This window comes from Hibiscus syriacus, unplaced genomic scaffold (assembly GCF_006381635.1).
Source record: "Hibiscus syriacus cultivar Baekdansim isolate YM2019G1 unplaced genomic scaffold, ASM638163v2 tig00112857_pilon, whole genome shotgun sequence".
Taxonomy (NCBI): Eukaryota; Viridiplantae; Streptophyta; class Magnoliopsida; order Malvales; family Malvaceae; genus Hibiscus; species Hibiscus syriacus.
Genome location: NW_024063412.1, coordinates 1,326,774 through 1,349,300, shown reverse-complemented (window position 1 = coordinate 1,349,300; position 22,527 = coordinate 1,326,774). Strand labels below are relative to the sequence as shown.

At 36.6% G+C, this 22,527-nt stretch overlaps 1 protein-coding gene across 1 annotated transcript; it reads left to right on the top strand.

The window, feature by feature from the left end:
• The first annotated feature begins 4,963 nt into the window (after positions 1-4,963).
• LOC120184190 lies at positions 4,964-6,111 on the top strand. The gene is made up of 3 exons (XM_039188713.1): positions 4,964-5,119; positions 5,234-5,530; positions 5,641-6,111. Exons 1-3 carry the CDS (start codon positions 4,964-4,966, stop codon positions 6,109-6,111), a joined length of 924 nt encoding a protein of 307 aa, XP_039044644.1.
• The last annotated feature ends 16,416 nt before the right edge of the window (positions 6,112-22,527 follow it).

The window sequence follows — 22,527 nt, the reverse complement described above, 5'->3', positions numbered from 1 at the left end:
AGAAATGATAAAAGCTGATAAAGAGAAAAGAAAATTTGTATTGTCTACCATTAAATTGGATTCCTCTTTGATTAACTACTTTGGCATATTTGAGGGTCAAATTTATTTTAATTTATTAAAATTAGGACTAAATTGATAGAATATATAAGTAACATTGATTAAATGTATAATTATACCAAATATTTTAACTGTCACATCATATTTTTTATTAAATATTAACAACAAGTGGTTTTATTGAACGCATTTAAATAGTACTTGAGTGACATGATTAACAAGATTTTAAAAATGATGGTCAAAATAAAAATGGGACATAGTTAGGTGGTCACTAGTATAATTTATCTTTTATTTTAAATAATTTTTCTTTAAATTTTCAACTAATTTATAATTATACGTTGACTCAATTAGAATTTTAACGTTTTATAATTTAATTTGTAGATACTCATTATTAGTAGTGCTCATCGCCACTCTTCGAGCGTGGAAGAATCATTCTTTGACCAAAGGGTTAAATAGTGTAAACAAAAAAAATTTTAATACATATTTTTAATTAAATAGTCTTTATTTGATAAATTTGTTAAAATAATATTTTGAAATACTCGGTTAACGTTTCACTACTGAATTGATTAACCGATTAAATAACATCAAATCGGATTGATTCTATTATAAATAGTTTTTTTCTAACCAAATTATATTATAGATAGGCTTAATACTAAAATAAGGTCCCAAACTATAACGCTTCCGGAGTCTGAAACACGCTATCACAAAATAGTTCCCCGAGCTCTTCAAGAGGTATTCTAAACCAATGCCCGACCCGAGCTACTAGGCCAAGGCCATTAGATCCGCTCTTCGCCTTTGCAACTCTTCCTGAAGGAGGAGTCGTGCCATCTCTATTAGTTCTCGAATAGGTGCATAAACTATTTTTTGAGTCATCTCGGTGTCTAACGTTACAAACTTTACCACTTTAGGTGCTCGGACCGTCAATGGTGTTAATTTTTTTGTTAAGTGACGCGTGTCACAATATAATAATTTTAAAATTTTTATTTAAAAATTAAAATTATATGCAAATTAAAAAAACATAAACATTTTAAATAACCCAAAAATTTGAAAACCTAAACCCACGCCAGCCGTCGCCCTTTGCTGTCTACAAAACTCCACCCGACCTCATCTCCCCACAAAGACCAAAACCCCTATGAAATCGTCATCGATCGACGGTGAATCAATGTTTTATACCCCCGCAAAACCCTATGATGAAAATCGTAATCCCATGCAATTCCAATGGCCAATCAACAACAACTATGATGACATATGACTAAGAGGATGGCAGGGACTACATCAATGGTAGTGGTCGCAGCTGAAAAGGGCGACAACGGTGAGTTAAGGTTAGGATTTGAGAATTTTAGGGATTTTGAGACTTTTTTTTTTTTAAATTTAAGAGAAATTAATTTTTTTATAAATATAATATTAAAAAAATAAATTTCAAATTCACTAGATTGTGACATGTGTCACTTAACGGGAAAATTAACGTCATTGAAGGTCCAGACACTGATATTGTTTGTAAAGTTAGACACCGGAATGAGTTAAAAAATAGTTTAGGCATCTATTCGAGAAAAAAATGGTATAGTTGGGCACTTATTTTGGTCTGTTCTCTAGAACCCACCAGGCAAACGACAACCCCACGAGCGATGGGCGGTATGTAGAGTGCGTGAGGATTAATCCGTAATTTTACATGCATTGGAAGCTCACCTCTCGAACCTATTCGAGCATAAGGTACGAACTAAAATTTCACATGCATTAGATTTCATATCAGTAATATCTAGATTTTTACGTGCATCAGATGCGTACCACACAAACAATATCAGGATATTCACAACAAATGACGATTGTCATAATTCTAGAGTAACTCGGGTGTCCTGACCGTTTCTCGAGCATCATACAAAGGAAAATCTTATGTCATCCTAACGTGCTTGATTTCTATGTGAGAATTTAGTAATTTTGATTGTTTTCACTTGTATCGTACACTTGAAGTTTATACGAACTAAAAACACCCAAGCATGAACCAAACGAACCAAATTGCCCAAAAATCAACGATGGTATCAATACTATTGGCACAATATCGATACTGACCCTTGGGTATCGATACTCACTTGAGTATCGACGCCAAAAATAGATTCAATGTTTTGAAAAATGCCTTGGTATCGATCCTCCTATGAGGAGCATCGATACTCCTATGGGGAGCATCGATACTCTACCCTGGGTATCGATATTCCCATGAGCATCGATACCAATTTTATACACTAGAATCTAGGTATCAAAATCGGACCCCAAGTATTGATACTCCTTGGAGGGGTATTGATACTCACCCTAAAAAATTGCTTTATTTTTGTCCCATAAGAAGAATAGTATCGATATTTTTCTTACAGTATTGATACCGACAGCCTGAAGTGCCCTGTTTTGGGCACAAAAATGCATTTAAATCTCACCCATACACTCTCCTAGGACTATCAAAGCTTATTAAAGTCTTATTTAAGGTCTTAGAGGTCAAAATGTATCATCTTTCATGCTTACAAACAACAAATACATATATTGCCATGAAATTTACTCTAGCATGCTTCATGAACTAAATAAACCATAAATGCACATACAATGACCTACATGTGGTATGGTCAAGTTATAGTCATGTTACCTTGATGCTTAGTTGTTTGAAAGTGCCCTAAATTACTCAATTACTAGTTTTTCCTTGCCTCTAGCCTTTGAGCTCTCACCCTTCTCTTGTACTTATCAAAACCATGAAAATAAGTTGTTAACTCATTTTAAAACTTAAGGGAACACTAGAAACAATTCTTACAACTTAAAACTCCCTAAAAATGGATTAAAACCCCAAGGTTCTATAAACCCCACTAAAACTCAATTTTGGTAAACTAAACCAAATCTTGAAAATGGGGGCTTGAATTGAAGCTTGGAAGGAGTAGGTTATGAATCTTACCTTGGAAGCTCTAATGGATGTTTGGAACTCTTAAAGTTTTCAACTTTTGCTTGGTTCTTGAAGAGGAAGGAAGACAAAAAGTAAAGATGAATAAGACAAGTTTTATGGTGAAAAAGAGATGAAATGCTCAGACTTGATATCATTCCAAATAAATGGGAATCAGCTTTGATTCAAATAAATAGGTTAATTACTCATTTGGTCCTCCCTCTTTCATGCTAAGATTAAAAACACCCTTTTTAAAGTTTATTGGGCTCATCTCAAACCCAAATCAAATCCATTTGGGTCCGAAGCTTCATAAACTAAGGGGAAATTATTTTAAGGTTCAAATCGAATATAATCGAAACTCCTAACCCGGATTCGAGGTGTTACAATTTTTTTTATGAAAAAAAATCATTGACAGCTGAATTGCGATTATATTATTTATACATATTTTGGGTAAAAGTGTCATTAGAATACCAAATTAGGTCTCCCAGCAGCAGCTGGAACTCAACTCGAGCTGTATTGAAGTATCTATTGGGTCGTATGATGAAATTTGATAATTTAGCTATCACATTAAACTTGCAAAAATTAGTGAAGAGATGTATTTTAAAACAAGAAATTAATTTATTTTTAAGTTGATTATTAATATTATGATATATATAAAATGTATTACACTAAGTGTAAATGAATCCTAATTTCTTAAATATATTTACATACATATTACCCATTTATTTATGTATTTAATAAAAAAAAAAAGATACTTTGGGCATTATATATATACATGAGATAATTGATTACCCAGTGACAGAAGCACATGAAAAATTAAAAATATATATATATTTTTATATAATAATTTTTATATATTATCAATTTTGATTCTATATTTTTTAAATATGTATAAAAAATTAACTCACATAAGAATAAAATATTTTTTCCATTCACCAGACATCTCAAATTTCTCAAATCCTCATATATATATATATATATATTATAAATTTTCTCTTATTTTCTCTTGTTATCACTCATTAGAATTTTTATTAGATGGCCGATCAATCTAAGATTTTCTAACTCTTCTTATGCTTTGTTTGTTTGTCGTAAAATATTTTTTTACAGAAATATTTTTACATATTTTCTTGTATTTGTTTGATAAAAAGATTTTAGTCAACATAAAATGATTTACGGTCAAAGAAAAACTTAAGAGAAATTCCCTTAGAATTGTGGTTTCATATGATAGATTAAGAAGTTTTTTTTATGCAATATTAAGCTGCTATTGGTTAAATAATTTTGAGTACCAATTTTACATGAGATTTCTAACATATTGATTGAGTAATAGTTTTTAGAATTGTTGATATACGCGTCCTTTAAAAAGATTATGATTGATTTTCTTTATTATCTTGAATTTCTTGAATATGGAGTCAAAAGTTGACATTTTTGTTTAAAAATTGTTGTTACTAGCGTAATTTTTGCTTATACAGTAATTTTGGTCCGACCTAAAACAACCTATGCCCAAATTAATATGTCCAAAATCATCGAGCCCGAAGTCAAACCCAAGTTGTGATCCAGGGCCTACTAAACCCTACTCGATTTTGAGACTAGCCACCATTCCTTTGTCAACTAAGAGAAACCCTTTCTCACTCAGTGTTGTAAATGAGACGACACATATCGCACGCAACTCGAGTTTAACTTGGTTAACATTAAACTCAAATGGAATTGACTTGAGCTTGAATTTGATTCAAAATCTTAACGAGTTGAGACGAATTACTTTGTATCTGACTCAAAAATATCGCGAGTATATATTAATGCCTACACATAAGACAAACGCTATGCATTAACATTGTTCTATCAGACTTTATAGTCTTACCAATTTTTTTGAGTCATATCGTTAATCATTATTGTTTTCACTCATCCAATCATCCTAAATATATATGTATGACATGATGGATCCTACTATTTCGGATTTGCATGGAAGCCCTAGAAATTAAAAAAAAAAACCTTACCGTCGGGATGAATCCCCCCGATCCGCCAGACCTTGCCGCAGGCCAGACTGACCACCCTGTTACGCCAGCACTATGCCACATGGATTGTGATGACGTGCCTATCCCGAAAGCCCCTATTTCCTACAAAGACATGGTCATTGATATGCACCAAAGTTCCTCCACTGTTGATTCGACAGATGATTCCTCGATCTGGATGATGATGCTTTTTGAATTAATGGAAGAACATTTTCAAACATGAGAATGGAATGGTATCCCATTTATTGATTTCTCCGATCAGGTTCAACAATTGGATATCAAAAGCATGGATTATACCCTAATCGTCAAAGTTCTTGGCCGTATGGTTGGCTATAACACTCTGCATAATCGGATCTATACCATCTGGAAGCCTTCTCATCCTATCAATTTAGTCGATATTGAAAACAACTACTTCCTGGTTAAATTCTCTTGTCAGCAAGACTATCTCAATGGTCTATCAGATGGCCCTTGGACTATTTTCGGACATTATTTGACCATTGAACCATGGTCCGTCGATTTCTGTTCGGCTCAATCTCACCTTAGTCGAATGATTGCATGGGTACGATTGTCGGGTCTGCCTATCACTTTCTATAAACAGAGTATGATCGAAGCGATTCGAAATCGAATTGGTTCTGTTGTCAAGGTTGACGATCAAACTGACAATGGTAGACACCGACGTTTCGCCCGTATGGTTGTGAATATAAATCTGTGCACCCCCTTGTTTCGAAAATTGATATTAATGGTCGAACCCAAATTGTGGAATATGAGGCTCTTCCAACAGTCTGGTTCGAGTGTGGAATTTATGGGCATGTGAAGGATATTTGTCCAAAAATAATAGCCGCCAGGGTGGGAGGAATTACCTCCGATAGTGCTCCCAATTTGGAACCATCACTGTCGCTTCCGAACTCAACATCTCCTGCTCCGAATGAGGCTTTTGGTCCGTGCATGATGGTAGAAAAGAAGAAGCGTAGTAACCAAAAGAAATCCACGAATACTACTAAGGATAACGGAACAGGCAATATCATTCCATCGTCTTTTGCCTCCTTTAGCTCTGAAGAGTCTACCGATGTAGTAGTTGAAGACCCTCAAGTTCCTTTTATGGACTCTCCCTTCCAGATGTCGCTGCTGCGGCTAACGTGACAAAGGAGCAGATGCCATCACATATTCTTTGCAAGCAGAAGTGACGGCAACTACTGTTCCCTAGACCTCATGTAACCCAGCTACTGCTAGCAAAGCCAAGTGCAAGGGTAAAGATGCTATCTCAACAAGGAATCTTCCTCCGATACCATTAAAGCCTATCTCTCCCAATATCATTCTCAGTCGCAACTTTGAAGCTCAAATACAAGTTATGTGAAACCACAACATGGCCTGTCTTGAATCAGTCGAGACATTCGGTTATCACAATTGCTCCAGATTATCATCTTGATCTCCCCGTTACTAGTATTACATGTGGTTCTGTCGGACCCCCTGCCCCGTTTTCAAATCCCGAGATCGGTCACACCATTCATATGGACGTGGAAGGGTCATCGAAGCCGACTAAGAGTTCCTCAGTCATGATGGATTAAATCCATCCGTTTCTCTTTTTCTTTCTATGGATATGTGACTTATCGTTTGGAATGCCCAAGGTGTTGGGAGTAATACGTTTATGCGGGTTGCTAAACAGTATCTGCGAGATAACCGACCAGATATTTTTACTTTTGTTGAAACCAAAATCAGCGAAAGTTCTGCCTATTCAGTGATTGCAAAATTGGGATTTCCGAACTCCTATCGTGTTGAAGCGACTGGTTTTGTCGGTTGTATTTGGCTTTGTTGGACTGATAAATTTCAGATTTCTATATTTTTTTCTCACTTCTAGTTTATTCTCTGTCGGGTTCATGATACTGCTACTGGTACTTATTTTATTGCTGCAATTATTTATGCCAGTCCGTCACCAAGCAAACGACACTATCTTTGGAGTCACTTGCGCCAATTGGCTACTGTTGTGTCTGAACCATGGTTACTTATAGGCAACTTTAATGCCACTCTTTCGGATGATGATAGGGAAGGGTGCGCAGCTCCTAGCAAGCTTGATTCTCACTTTCAAAGCATGGTACGTGATACTGATCTTTACGATATGGGGTTTCGTGTCTCTCCTTTTATTTGGTACAGTGGTCCAAGCTATGTTCGTTTAGACAGGGGGCTTTGCAACAATCATTAGCTGAAGACTTTTCCTGATTTCTTTATTTTTCATCTCATCCGCATGAAATTAGAACATGGCCCTATTCTGTTGTGCACTAGACAGACAGGTTCCTTTCACGAAAAGACTCATTTCCGGTATTTTGCTGGCTGGTCCTCCGATTCTGATTTTGTTCAAATGCTTCGGACTTCTTGGAATCATTCTTTGCCCATTTCAGATGCCATTGTAGCTTTTACCAGAGAGGCTGAAACATGGAACCAAGATGTTTTTGGTTCAATTGGTAAACGCAAGAAATTTCTTATGGCTCACCTCCGGGGTGTTCAACGATGGCTTGATCAACACCGATATACGAATTTGGTTAAACTTGAATTCAAACTTCTCACTGAGCTTGAACTTCTCCTCAATCAAGAGGAGCTTTTATGGATACAAAAATCGACAACTGATTGGGTCCAGTTTGGGGATCGAAATACGTCTTATTTTCACTCAAAAACCATTACAAAACGAAGGCGTATTCAAATCAAAATGCTCAAACTTGTGTTTGGAGACTGGTACGATAATGATGATGTTCTTGAGGAAGTTGTTTCATCTCATTTTAAGGCTTTTTTTCTCTCCTTGCAACCGACCAACATGCTCTTATCCTCTCTCAAATTGTTTCCTCTCATAGGGTATTCCCTCTCAAGATGAAATCCGGACTGCTCTAAAGTCCATGGCTCCTCTGAAAGCCCCTGGGAAAGATGTGCTTCATGCTCGTTTCTTCCAGAAGCACTGGGATGTGGTCGATCCATCTATTTGTCAAATGGTTCAAGATGCTTTCAGAACCTCTCGTGTGGATCCTTCAATTAATCATACCGTCCTTACTCCCATCCTGAAGGTTCCTTCGCCGGAGAGTTTCAATGACTTCCATCCAATAAGTCTCTTCTCAGTGCTCTACAAGCTTTCCACTGAAATCATTGTCCGCAGAATTAAAGTTATGATTCCTAGGCTGATCGGAGATCATCAAACAAGCTTTATTGCTGGTCGAAATTATTATTATAAATCAGGAAGTTATGCATTCAATGGGTCTGAAAAAAGATAAATTTGGTTGGATGGCTATAAAGGTGGACCTCCAGAAAGCTTTCGACAACTTGCGTTGGGAATTCATAAAAGATACTCTCCTTGATACCTCTTTTCCGGCTTCCTTGGTGAATCTTACTATGAGCTGCATATCTTCTGTTACAATGAAAATCCAACGGAATGACGAGCTCAGTCCGAGTTTCTTTCCGGAGAAGGTTGTCTGCTAAGGGGATCCCCTATCCCCGCATTTGTTTATTCTGTGCATGGAGCGTTTAAGCCATCTTATAAAGCACTCCGTCAGTTCTTCGACTTGGAATGTTTTTCGTCTCTCGTCAGGAAACCCCTTTATCTCATCTATTTTTCACAAAAGATCTCTTGCTTTATGCAAAGTCAAATCTTAAACAAGTTGTTCTCATTGGTTGTATTCTTGACATTTTTGGCGATCATCCGGGCTTTCAGTGAATAAAAAATAAAATTGAAATTTTCTTCTCGCCGAACACTCCTTTAGATGTGCGTCAAGCGATCTGCGCCCACTTGGGTTTCTGCCAAATTGAAGAGATAGGGCGGTATTAGGGATCCCATTTCATTACCATGGGAGGAGCTCCAGGTTATATTCTAATATAATTGAGAAGATTCATGCAAAGTTTTTCAATTGGTCTAATTTCAATCTATCTCTAACGGGACGAATCACCATGGCTAAAGCCGTATTATCGGCAATTCCTACTTACTACATGTAATCCTCTCTTGCCAAATGGAGTTTGCTTTGTCAACCTTATCAAAATGGAGGATTGAGCATAAGGAATCAACTATGGCACAACATTGCTCTCATATGGAAAATTTGTAATGCTCTGAGTGTTTCACCGAATACACTATGGATTAAAGTGCTACGTGAGGAGTACTCTGTTTCAGATTTGGTACCATCTTCTCTCCATAAAGCTCATTGTTCTCCTTTATGGCGTTGTATTGCTAATACTTGGCCAATTTTCCACTCTAATTTGACATGGTCGGTAGGTTATGAATCTGTTATTCATTTTTGGTTTGATGTTTAGATCCCTGAGATAGGCCCACTCCTCCAATGGAAACACTTCCCGCTTGTTAGTGTTGAGGATACTCCTCTCAACCGGCTCGTGACTAGTGAAGGGAATTGGGATTGGGCTTTTTGTCTTCTCTCCTTGACGATAGTATACTCGGTTATGTTTAGAGTGTTCTTCCTCATTGTGCCTCTCTAGGTCTGACCGATGCCATTGGAAACATGGTAGTCAGGATGTTTCGGTTTGAAGCACTCACAATACTTTGGCTCCGGGCTCTTAGGATAGTGCCGATCCCATCTGGAATTTGATCCGCAAGTAATTCGTTCCTAAGAGGCTTGAATTTTTCTGTGGTTTATTGCTCATGACAAAATCTTATCTAATGTCAACCGATGTAGAAGAGGCATGCCCATGACCCTACTTGTTCAATTTGTGACTTATGGAGGAGTCGACCATTCATATCCTCTGAGACTGCCATTAGACCAAGCCGATTGGATTTTCTCTCTCGGCATACAATTATTCCCATCTTCTTTAACCTTCCGGCTCAGGGACTAGATAGCAACAAATCTCTCACAAGATGCTCTAATTCATTTTACGAGATTCACTTCCCTCTGGAACATTGTTTTTTTTTGTGTTAATTTGGCAGGTGTGGAAATGATGGAATACTCTGAATACGAGATTCGCTAGTGCTTCTGTCGATTGCTTTCACTTTATGCGCATGAAGTTCGATGGAGCTTGCCTCCTTTTGGTTCTATCTGCCTCAACACTGATGGCTCTGTTAGCGCTCAAAACATGGGTTCCTCTGGAGTTCTGCGGCGCCATGATGTATTAGACTGTTATTAGAAGAGTATACGTGTTTGTATTCTAGTGGAGTAGTTAGCTAGTCTGTTAGATAGTAGTTTGTTATGGTTAACAGACTATGCATCTTATATAAATGGTGTATATGTGAGAATGAAGCAACTATTCTTCCTTTGTACTTTCTATCAGTTGTACTTTCTAATATGGTATCTTTCGTCGTAGGTCTTGGGTTTCCTTTCTAGCTTTCGTTGTTGCTCATTCTTATTAGTTGGTTATGGAGTCTTCCGAGGGCTTCACGCATAAGAAAGTTAATGTCATTCTCGACGAAATGAATTTTTCACTATAGAAACATAAATTATGCTCTGTTTGTAGTCATCGCCTGGAACGATTATTGACTGGTGCTTTGAAACCACCACTGGAGATGGTTTTGATGATCACATTGAGGTGACTTTTAATGATGCTTTTGAAGATTTTATGGCGCAGAACAATGCACTTGTATCGAGGCTTCTTTCCACTATTAGTCATCATTTCTTCCTCAGTTTGTGGGTGTTGACTCGACTGTCACAGTATGGAATACGGTGCAACAACTATTTGCTAACAGATCTACAATTGATGCTATGAGCTTGCGCTGTAAGCTACAATCACTTAAGAAAGGGAGTGACATCATGAGTGTATATCTTATTCGAGTGAAGGAAGTTTGCGATGCGCTTGCTTCGTGTGGCAGTGCAGTCTCGTACGTTGGTCATGTTGCAAGAATTTTGAAAGGGTTGTCTAGAGAGTACCAACCGTTTATGGTGTTATCACAACGATGAAGGAAACTCTCTCCTTGGATAGTTTTTATACGGTGCTCTTAGATGTTAAGGATCAGTTAGCCAGATTTGATGAATCGTTAGACTCCATTCCTATGAGTGCCAATGTTGCTCAGCATGAGGTGGTTCTTGATTCTCTCATAGTGGTCGATGTGATTCCAAATCCTTACGTTCACCTTCAATAATTCGATCTAGCAGTCAGGGTCGAGGAAGAGCTCGGATACAATGTCAGCTTTATTGTAACACCCCAACCCGTACCCGACTCGAATACGAGTCTGAGGTGTCACTTTGACTTTTCAAACTTTGACTCTTAACGAAAAACCCCGAGAATTTAAAACTTTGTTTAAAACAAAATACGTTAATTTACATAAAAGAGACCACAAAATACAAACTCGATCAAAGTGCTCATAATTAACGACTTATTACATGCCAACACTCTATACACAACAAAATACCTACTTTGTCGATTACTTCTGATCTGATCTTCTAGTAATAATACTATCCTTGCTACTTTTATTCTTGTTCTTCTCGTTTCTGGGTACCTACGTGTAAATCACTTACAAGCTAAGTCATAGACTTTGTGAGGCAATAAATAAACATGTAACAGTAGATTCATGAATATGCATTCTTACCATTTGATCATAATATTTCAATATGCATGTATATATTTCATATGACATATATAACCAAGTCATGCACACATGAAACTTACCTTTTTGCATCACTTTCACTTTAATTTATATTTCAATTGCCCATGTATATTGTTGTTGAGAAAAAAAGTATGCGAGTACATTGAGGTTGTGCACTAATGCTGTCACCACAGCTCGTATAAATTCCCTCATGGGCACCGAACATTTGTTCAGTATTCGTCCCGAAGGACTGCTATATATGTCCCGTAGGACCACTATGTCCCGAAGGACTACAATACCCTCGACTCTTGGCATGCCAACTATACCTATAGCTCTCGTATCATATACTAAGGGCATTTACGATGAATACATTTCTCATCACTTGTTCTTTCTTTTCTGTCACATACCACATGTATGTGTAACCATATATTTCATATCATATCACAGAGCTTATCTTATTTCACATTGGTCATGTCTCATAGCATATATCACATATGCATATAATCATGTATATCATATCATATATCTTATGTTTTATGCTCTTATGTCTATGCATATCATGTAACATATATAACCTATACCCATTTCATGTATTCATGCACATATAAGAATCACAAATCAAATAACATTTTAGGAGTCACTTCTTACCATAATAACTCCATCACTAGCTCATCGCAAGCCAATGTTCGTTCAATAATATAAGTACAATTAAAATTGCACTCACCTTAGCCTTATTTGCTTTGGTTCGATCCTAATCCTTTGATTATTCTGGAACTTGTTTAGACTCAATATCTACATAAAAAACATTTCAAAACAACTATCAGAAGCCTAAACCTTAAACATGATGTTAACAACTTAAACCAAATTAAAGAACCAAATTCCATTTTTCATTTAGGGGGAATCGATACCCCCCCAGGGGAATCGATACCCCCTGAACATACTGGAATTTTTCGTTCAAGAGGGGGAATCGATTCCCATTCATAGGGTATCGGTTCCCTCTACCCAGAAATTGTATTTTAAGCCTGAAAATCATTAATTCTTCATTCAATTCTTCTATTTTAAACCCCTACCATGTCATTAAACTCAACTACCATTACTTAAACCAACTTATACCATGAAATCATCTATAACTTTAAAATCCTATCATTCATATGCAATTCAAGATCATACTCAAATTTCAATATGTTCTAAAACAATTCTAACACTTCATATTCCTTAATTAACATGATGACAAGTCAAATTTAACTTCAAATTCTTATCAACTCTTTTCCATAATTTCATATAAAATCCTGTTCCTTTAATCTTTTATAACTTCTTCATCTTTGATCATAAGACAACTTAAGCTTTCCTTAAGCTTAGTTATCATTAATGATCAAACCTAACCTTTAATTTAACAAAAACTAACAAATCAGAAACTCACCTTATGCTATGACTCTCTCGTATGGAAGAACAAAGAGGAGAAGAAGAAGAATCTCTAGATATTTCTTCTTATCCATTTCTCCCGTATATATCCCCCAACATATCACATTTTAATTCATTTAATGGTTAAATGACCATTTTGCCCTTTAATTCCTTTAATAATTACTAATAACTTTCAAGAAATATTTCCGAACAAATCATTGGACTATACAAATATCCTACTTAAATCACCAAACTCTGAAGTTTTACGATTTAGTCACTAACCCGTATTTTGGGATGTTACAAATCTCTCCCCCTTAAGAAAATTCGTCCTCGAATTTTCATTGTACAAAGAGATGGGGATATTGAATCTTCATGTCCTCTTCACGTTCCCACGTCGCTTCTTCCACCTTGTGATTTCTCCACAACACTTTGACTAATGGAATAATCTTGTTCCTTAATTGTTTAATTTCATGGGCTAAAATTCGGACCGGTTCTTCCTTATATGTCAAATCCGATTGCACTTCTATTTCTACTGGTGATATAATATGGGAGGGATCAGATCGATACTTACGAAGCATTGAAACATGAAAGACATTGTGAATTTTCTCCATTTCATGTGGAAAAGCTAATTGATATGCCACTGGTCCCACTCTCTTAACGATTTCATATGGTCCAATAAACCGAGGACTCAATTTTCCTTTACGTCCAAATCTCAATACTTTCTTCCACGGAGACACTTTCAAGAACACTTTATCTCCGATTTGAAACTCAATTTCTTTCCTTTTTAAATCAGCATATGATTTCTGTCTATCAGATGAAGCTTTCAGATTATTCTGAATTATGTGAACTTTCTCTTCCATTTCCTGAATCAACTCAGGACCAATAACTTCTCGATCCTTAAGTTCATACCAATTCAAGGGTGTACGACATCTTCTCCCATATAAAGCTTCATAGGGAGCCATTTTGATGCTTGATTGATAACTATTGTTGTATGCAAATTCAGCAAGTGGCAAATATTTTTCCCACGATCCTTTAAATTCGATAGCACAAGCTCTTAACATATCCTCTAGAATTTGAATAGTTCGTTTAGACTGACCATCTGTTTGAGGATGAAATGATGTGCTAAAGTTCAGTTGTGTGCCCAATGCTCCATGTAAAAACTTCCAAAATCGTGACGTGAATCTAGGATCCCGATCAGAAACTATGGAAACAGGTACACCATGTAACCGTATAATCTCTCTAATATATAACTCAGCATATTTATCCATAGAGAAATCAGCTCGTATCGGAATGAAATGAGCTGACTTAGTCAACCTGTCTACAATCACCCATATTGAATCTCTTTTGTTCAGAGTTAAAGGCAACCCCATCACAAAATCCATCGTTACATTCTCCCATTTCCATTGAGGAATTGAAATTGATTGTAACAGTCCCGACGGAACCTGATGCTCAGCCTTAACTTGCTGACAAGTCAAACACTTAGATATGAATTCTGTAATGTCTTTCTTCATTCCCAGCCACCAATATCGACTCTTGAGGTCCATATACATTTTGTTTCCTCCTGGATGCATCGTTAATGGACTACAGTGAGCTTCCATTAATAAATCATTCTTTAATTCATTAACATCTGGAATCACTAGCCTCCCTTGATAATATAGGTTCCCATCAGTTTTCATCTCATAATCTGTACACTCTCCATTCTTTATTTGCTGCAATTTCTTTGACCACTTTTCATCTTTAACTTGCAATTCTTTAATTCGATCTAACCATGATGGTTTAATAGTCAATTCCGCACAAATTACACCATCTCTGCCTAATGATAGTTTAGCATCCATAGCTCGTAAGGCTGCAAACGTCTTTCGGCTTTAAGGCATCCGCTACCACATTTGCCTTTCCGGGATGGAAATCAATCACAACATCATAATCCTTGAGAAATTCCACCCATCTTCTCTGTCTTAAATTTAAATCTTTCTGAGTCATCAAGTACTTTAAACTTTTGTGATCCGTATACAAGTAGCATTTTTCACCATACAAGTAATAACACCATATCTTTAAAGCGAACACTACTGCAGCCATCTCCAGATCATGTGTCGGATAATTCTTCTTATGCGGTTTTAATTGTCTCGAAGCATAGGCCACCACCTTGCTTTCTTGCATTAATACACATCCCAAGCTATTATGAGATGCATCACTATACACTACAAAGTCCTTTCCAGACTCAGGTTGGACTAACACTGGAGCTTCTGTCAAAATCTTCTTTAACTTTTCAAAACTCTCTTGGCATTCTTGAGTCCAAGTAAATTTTACTTCCTTTCTCAACAGCTTAGTTAGGGGTAATGCTATTATTGAAAAGTTTTTAGCGAACCTTCGATAATAACCAGCTAACCCCAGAAAACTTTGAACTTCTGACACATTTTTTGGAACTTCCCACTCCATAATAGCTTTAATCTTTTGAGGATCCACTCGAACTCCTTCTGTAGAAATTACATGTCCAAGAAATGCCACTTCATTCAACCAGAATTCACATTTAGAGAATTTAGCATAAAGCTTCTTGTCTAGTAAATTTTGCAAGACAATCCTCAAATGAGAACTATGTTCTTCCTCTGACTTTGAATATATTAAAATATATCATCAATGAAAACCACCACAAACTGATCCAAATAGGGTTGAAAATTCTGTTCATTAAATCCATGAAAGCAGCTGGTGCATTCGTAACTCTAAACGGCATTACGATAAACTCATAGTGACCATATCTTGTTCTAAACATCGTATTTAGAACATCTTTCTCTTGAATCTTTAATTGATGATAACCCAAACGTAGATCAATTTTTGAGAACACTGAAACTCCCTTTAATTGATCAAATAAGTCATCGATTCGAGGAAGTGGATATTTATTCTTGATAGTCACTTTATTAAGATGTCTGTAGTCGATACAGAGTCGTATTGATCCATCTTTCTTCTTAACAAACAAAACTGGAGCTCCCCAAGGTGATACACTTGGTCTAATAAAACCTTTGTCCAGTAATTCCTGTAATTGAATCTTTAATTCTTGCAACTCTTTTGGAGCCATTCTGTATGGTGCCATTACAATGGGCGTTGTTCCCGACATTATCTCAATCTGAAATTCTACCTCTCTGTCCAGAGGTAAACCTAGAAATTATGTAGGAAATACATCAGAGAACTCTCTCACGATAGGAATTTCTTCAATCTCTTTGTCTTTGTCTCTTACATCCACCACACTAGCAATGAACCCTTGACATCCTTGTAACAATAACTTCTTTGCCGTCATCATTGAGATTACATTTGCCAATGGATTCCATCCTTCACTAAACACCACGATTTCTACCTCTTCTGGACTTCTCAACGTTACTCTTTTCAGTCTACAGTCGACATTAGCATAATAACGATATAATCAATCCATTCCCAGTATCACTTTAAATTCTTCAAAAGGTAATTCTATCAAATTAGCAGGGAATTCAATTCCCTAAATTCGTATGGGACACCCTCGACTCACCATATTTACCCGAGCACTGTGCCATAACGGATTCGTCACAATCACCTCATTGTTAGTAGCTTCTAATTGAATGTTCAATTCTCTCACTAACTTACTAGTAATGTATGAATATGTAGACCCCGTATCAATCAATACCATAACATGTTTATCAAACAGCAGAAAAGTACTTGTTATAATCTTTGGATCATCCCGATCTTCATTAGTCCTGAGATTATACACTCGAGCAGTGGAACGTATCTCTTGTTGAGCAGAGGACTCTGACTGACTTCTTCCTTTGCCTCTACCTCTTCCCCTTTGGCCTGTAGAAATAGACCTCTCTAGCTGTGCAGATTCATTGACTACCCTAGGACAATCCCGAACAAAATGTCTGGCGTCCCCACATCTAAAGCAAGCTCCAGAAATCCTTCTACATATCCCAGAATGATTCTTTTCACAATGTGGGCATTGTCTGTCTTGACTCTGGTTAAATCTTCCAGCTCCAGATCCCACTAATTGAGTTTGTCTGCTTCTTATCAGATTTGATCCTCTAGCTGAGGATACCACTGACTCTGATATAGCTTGAGATCGAGAACCATCATCTCTGCCTTTTTTTTGACGGTGCGAAACTCGAAGAAGCACCAGTTCTCTTGACTGCTTGAGTCCTTGAATTTTGAAATCTCTCGTTCCGAGCTCTTTTCAGAGCTTTAGTACGGTTGACTACTTCTTGAAACGAAGATAAATTCAAGACAATCAACATTTCCTTCAACCAAGGACGTAGCCCCTCTACGAACCACTCACAAGTATCCTTCTCAGTAGGAACAAGCTCGGCAGCAAAGCGACTCAACTTGTTGAATTCACACTCGTACTCATATACAATGTGATTACATTGCTTCAGATTCATGAACTCTTGCTTCATTTGTCGAACAAATTGATCTCCGATGTACTTATGCTTGAACTCTTCTAAAAACAAGAACCAAGTTACTTGATCATCAGACATTCTCAATGTAACGTTGGTCTACCAAATTCTTGCTTGCCCTCGAAGCAAGGAGACGACTCCATCCAGCTTGTCAGTATCGGAACAATGAAGTCCCTCAAGCATGATTTTCACATCATTAAGCCAAAGGTCTGCAGTAACAGGACCTTCATCATCTTCCCCTTTAAACTCTGGAGCTCCTAAACCCTTCAACTCTTTTGCAACATTCATTTTTGGAGTTGAAGTAACATGAGGTTGAAAACGCGTCAATACCGCGTCTAAAGTTCTAAAGAATACATCTTGATCATTCATATGCACTCCAGAGGGTGTCTGTTCTTCACTCTGCCTGGCCAGGACAGGTGAATTACTGCTTTCAGCGGGTATATCATCTCCCACTTCATTTCTAGAACTACCTTGTCTGGACATCTATAAAAATACAATCATATAGTTCTATTAGCACAACAATATACTTACTATTCCATCAGATCGAAAGTTTTCACTATTTTGTTGGCATGTATACCTTATAAAACACTCTAGACTCCGGTTTATGTCGAGAATCGACTAAACCTTAGCTCTGATGCCATTACTGTAACACCCCAACCCATACCCGACTCGAATACGAGTCTGAGGTGTCACTTTGACTTTTTAAACTTTGACTCTTAAAGAAAAACCCCGGGAATTTAAAACTTTGTTTAAGACAAAATACGTTAATTTACATAAAAGAGACCACAAAATACAAACTCGATCAGAGTACTCATAATTAACGACTTATTACATGCTAACACTCTATACACAACAAAATACCTACTTTGTCGATTACTTCTGATATGATCTTCTATTAATAATAATGTCCTTGCTACTTTTATTCTTGCTCTTCTCGTTTCTGGGTACCTACGTGTAAATCACTTACAAGCTAAGTCATAGACTTAGTGAGGCAATAAATAAACATGTAACAGTAGATTCATGAATATGCATTCTTACCATTTGATCATAATATTTCAATATGCATGTATATATTTCATATGACATATATAACCAAGTCATACACACATGAAACTTACCTTTTTGCATCACTTTCACTTTAATTTATATTTCAATTGCCCATGTATATTGTTTTTGAGAACAAACGTATGTGAGTACATTGAGGTTGTGCACTAATGCTGTCACCACAGCTCGTATAAATTCTCTCATGGGCACCGAACATTTATTCAGTATTCGTCCCGAAGGACTGCTATATATGTCCCGTAGGACCACTACGTCTCGAAGGACTATAATACCCTCGACTCTTGGCATGTCAACTATACCTATAGCTCTCGTATCATATACTATGGGCATTTACGATGAATACATTTTCTCATCACTTGTTCTTTCTTTTCTGTCACATACCACATATATGTGTAACCATGTATTTCTTATCATATCACATAGCTTATCTCGTTTCACATTGGTCATGTCTCATAGCATATATCACATATGCATATAATCATGTATATCATATCATATATCTTATGTTTTATGCTCTTATGTCTATGCATATCATGTAACATATATAATAACTTATACCCATTTCATATATTCATGCACATATAAGAATCACAAATCAAATAACATTTTAGGAGTCACTTCTTACCATAGTAACTCCATCACTAGCTCATCGCAAGCCAATGTTCGTTCAATAATATAAGTACAATTAAAATTGCACTCACCTTAGCCTTATTTTCTTTGATTCGATCCTAATCCTTTGATTATTCTAGAACTTGTTTAGACTCAATATCTACATAAATATAACATTTAAAAATAACTAACAGAAGCCTAAACCTTAAACTTGATGTTAACAACTTAAACCAAATTTCATTTTTCATTTAGGGGGAATCGATCCCCCCCAGGGGAATCGATACCCCCTGAACATACTGGAATATTTCGTTCAAGGGGGGAATCGATTCCCATTCATAGGGTATCAGTTCCCTCTACCCAAAAATTGTATTTTAAGCCCAAAAATCATCAATTCTTCATTCAATTCTTCTATTTTAAACCCCTACCATGTCATTAAACTCAACTACCATTACTTAAACCAACTTATATCAATGAAAATCATTTATAACTTCAAAATCCTATCCTTCATATGTAATTCAAGAATCATACTCAAATTTCAATATATTCTAAATACAATTCTAACACTTCATATTCCTTAATTAACATGATGACAAGTCAAATTTAACTTCAAATTCAACTTATCAACTATTTTCCATAATTTCATATAAAATCCCGTTTCTTTTAATCTTTTATAACTTCTTCATCTTTTGATCATAAGACAACTTAAGCTTAGTTATCATCTAATGATCAAAACCTAACCTTTAATTTAACAAATAACTAACAAATCAGTATTCTAAATACAATTCTAACACTTCATATTCCTTAATTAACATGATGACAAGTCAAATTTAACTTCAAATTCAACTTATCAACTATTTTCCATAATTTCATATAAAATCCCGTTTCTTTTAATCTTTTATAACTTCTTCATCTTTTGATCATAAGACAACTTAAGCTTAGTTATCATCTAATGATCAAAACCTAACCTTTAATTTAACAAATAACTAACAAATCAGAAAACTCACCTTATGCTATGGCTCTCTCGTATGGAAGAACAAAGAGAAGAAGAAGAAGAATCTCTAGATATTTCTTCTTATCCATTTCCCCCGTATATATCCCAACATATCATATTTTTTTTCGAACAATCATTGGACTATACAAATATCCTACTTAAATCACCAAACTCTGAAGTTTTACGATTTAGTCACTAACCCGTATTTTGGGATGTTACGTTTATAGCAAACTTGGTCACCTAATTGATCATTGTTGGCATTGTGATGAAGGCTTCTTGTGTGTTACCTCTGATACTCGATCTCACAAAAGTCAGTCCGCTAATGCTCATTATTTCGTTCCTGAAACATCTAACCTGGGTTGTGAAGGATGTTCTCAAACAGCAGGTCAACCATAAGCTAATATGGTTTTTAAATCAGTCGATCACTGGGTAGTAGATTCAGGAGCAACGCACCACATTACTCCTGACGCTTCCAATGTCTTAAACCCTGCTGAGTGTAGCCAGGTAAACTTACTGTGGGAAATGGAGTTTCCCTTGATATTCATATTATTGGTAATTCAGTTATGGTTTCTTCTTCAAGAACCTTGCTATTGAATGATTTATTACATGTGCCTCGTATAACAAAGAATTTGGTTTCAGTCTCTAAGCTTGCTAGGGATAATGCCGTTTATTTTGAATTACATGCTGAGAAGTGTTATGTTCTAGATAAATCTTCTAAAGAGGTCATACTGCGAAGTGAAGAGAAATGTGTTTTGTATACTTTTACATTTGGATGTAAACGTGAATAAGGGCTTGGTGCTACTGCTCATCTTGTGGTAGCTGATATGTCTCAGTCTGAGCTTTGACATCACCGTTTAGGGCATCCAAATCATTATGCTTTATATAAAATAGCTAAGGAAATCGATGTAAAGGTTGATGCTGATATTAATAAAACTTGTGTGGATTGCTTTATGGGAAAGAGTCACAAATTATCTTTTTCTCTATCCAATTATCAGTATTCTGCTCCTTTTGAACTTATTTTCTCAGATTTGTGGGGACCTCCTCACATTGCACCTAATGGCTTCCGTTACTATATTTCATTTGTGGATATGTTTACTCGTTTTACGTGGATTTATCTTCTCAAAGATAAGACACAAGCTCTATCAGCGTTTCAGGTGTTTCATAAGTTTGTAGTAAATCAATTTGGAGTATCGATCAAAGTTGTTCAAACAGATTGGGGTGGAGAATACCTTACCTTCTCTTCGTTGCTTGCCAAGGCTGGGATAGTACATTGTTTGTCATGTCCTCTCACATCGAAGAAGAATCGTGTTGTTGAACGAAAACACCGCCATATAGTTGAGCTTGGTCTTGTTTTATTGGCTCAGGCGTCCTTGCCCATTTGGTATTGGTCATATGCAATAGTGGCTACTGCTTATCTCATTAATTGTATACATACAAAGGTGCTTGAAGGGATGTCACCATTTGAGAAGCTGTTCAACAAGAAGCCTGAGTATTCTATATTGATCGTGTTCAAGTGTCAATGTTTTCCACATCTGAGGCATTTTCAAAATCATAAGTAATCTTTCCGTTCTCAGTCTTGCACATATATGGGATTTAGCCCTCAGTAGCACAAGCAGATCTATCATTATTTATCTGTAGGAGAGATGATGGTGATATCTATGTGCTGGTGTATGTTGATGATATTGTCATTACTGGGCAATCATCTAGCAGCATTGAAGAGGTGGTGCAACTGCAGGTTCTCGCTCAAGGATCTTGGTATGCTAAGTTTTTCTTGGGGATTGAAATGCGTCGTTCACGTGGTTTCATTATGCTAAACCAAAAGAAATTTGTGTTGGAATTACTGGAGAATGTTGGAATGAAAAGTACAACAGTCTGTGCCATGCTAATGTTTTTGGCTTCTAAGTTGTCAGCAGACGAAGGGGAGTTGTTATCGGATGCTAGCAAATACCTCATCATAGTTGGCTCTTTGTTGTATGTGTGTCATACACGTCCCGACTTAGCCTATAGTGTTGGAAAGGTTGCACAATTTATGCATGCATCACGTGAAACTCATATGCTTGGAGTCAAGAGAATATTTTGATATTTGGCTTGAACTATTGATTATGGTCTATTGTTCTAATTGTTTGATGCTGGGTTGACTGTTTTAGCATTTGTTGATGCTGATTGGGGCACAAATATAGATGACTGGCAGTCCATCTCCGGCTATGGGATGTTTGTTGGTAAATGTCTTGTTGCATGGAGCTCTAAGAAGCAAAAAATTGTGTCTAGGTCGATGATGGAGGTCGAGTACAAGTGTGTTGCAGATACTACAACTGAAGTTACTTGAGTGAGTGCTTACTTGCTGATCTAGGGCTGTGTCAGCATCAAGAACCGATGGTTTGGTGTGATAATACATGTGCAATGACAATGAACGCCAACCCTGTTAATCATGCCCAGTTTAAACATATAGACCTAGACGTACATTTTGTTCGAGAGAAACTTGTTGCTGGTCAGTTGCAGGTTAACTATATACCAACTGCACACCAGGTTGCGGATGGTTTCATTAATCCGTTGTCTAAGGTTGCGTTTGAGGAGTTTTGCAGTAAAATATG

What these genes read in the sequence shown, in the direction of transcription:
- LOC120184190 (XM_039188713.1), top strand. Translation starts at nt 4,964, where the DNA reads ATGAATCCCCCCGATCCGCCAGACCTTGCCGCAGGCCAGACTGACCAC. An exon ending in TGCACCAAAGTTCCTCCACT is followed by an intron (nt 5,120 to 5,233) that starts GTTGATTCGACA and finishes TTCTCCGATCAG; the next exon opens with GTTCAACAATTGGATATCAA. An exon ending in TTAGTCGAATGATTGCATGG is followed by an intron (nt 5,531 to 5,640) that starts GTACGATTGTCG and finishes TGACAATGGTAG; the next exon opens with ACACCGACGTTTCGCCCGTA.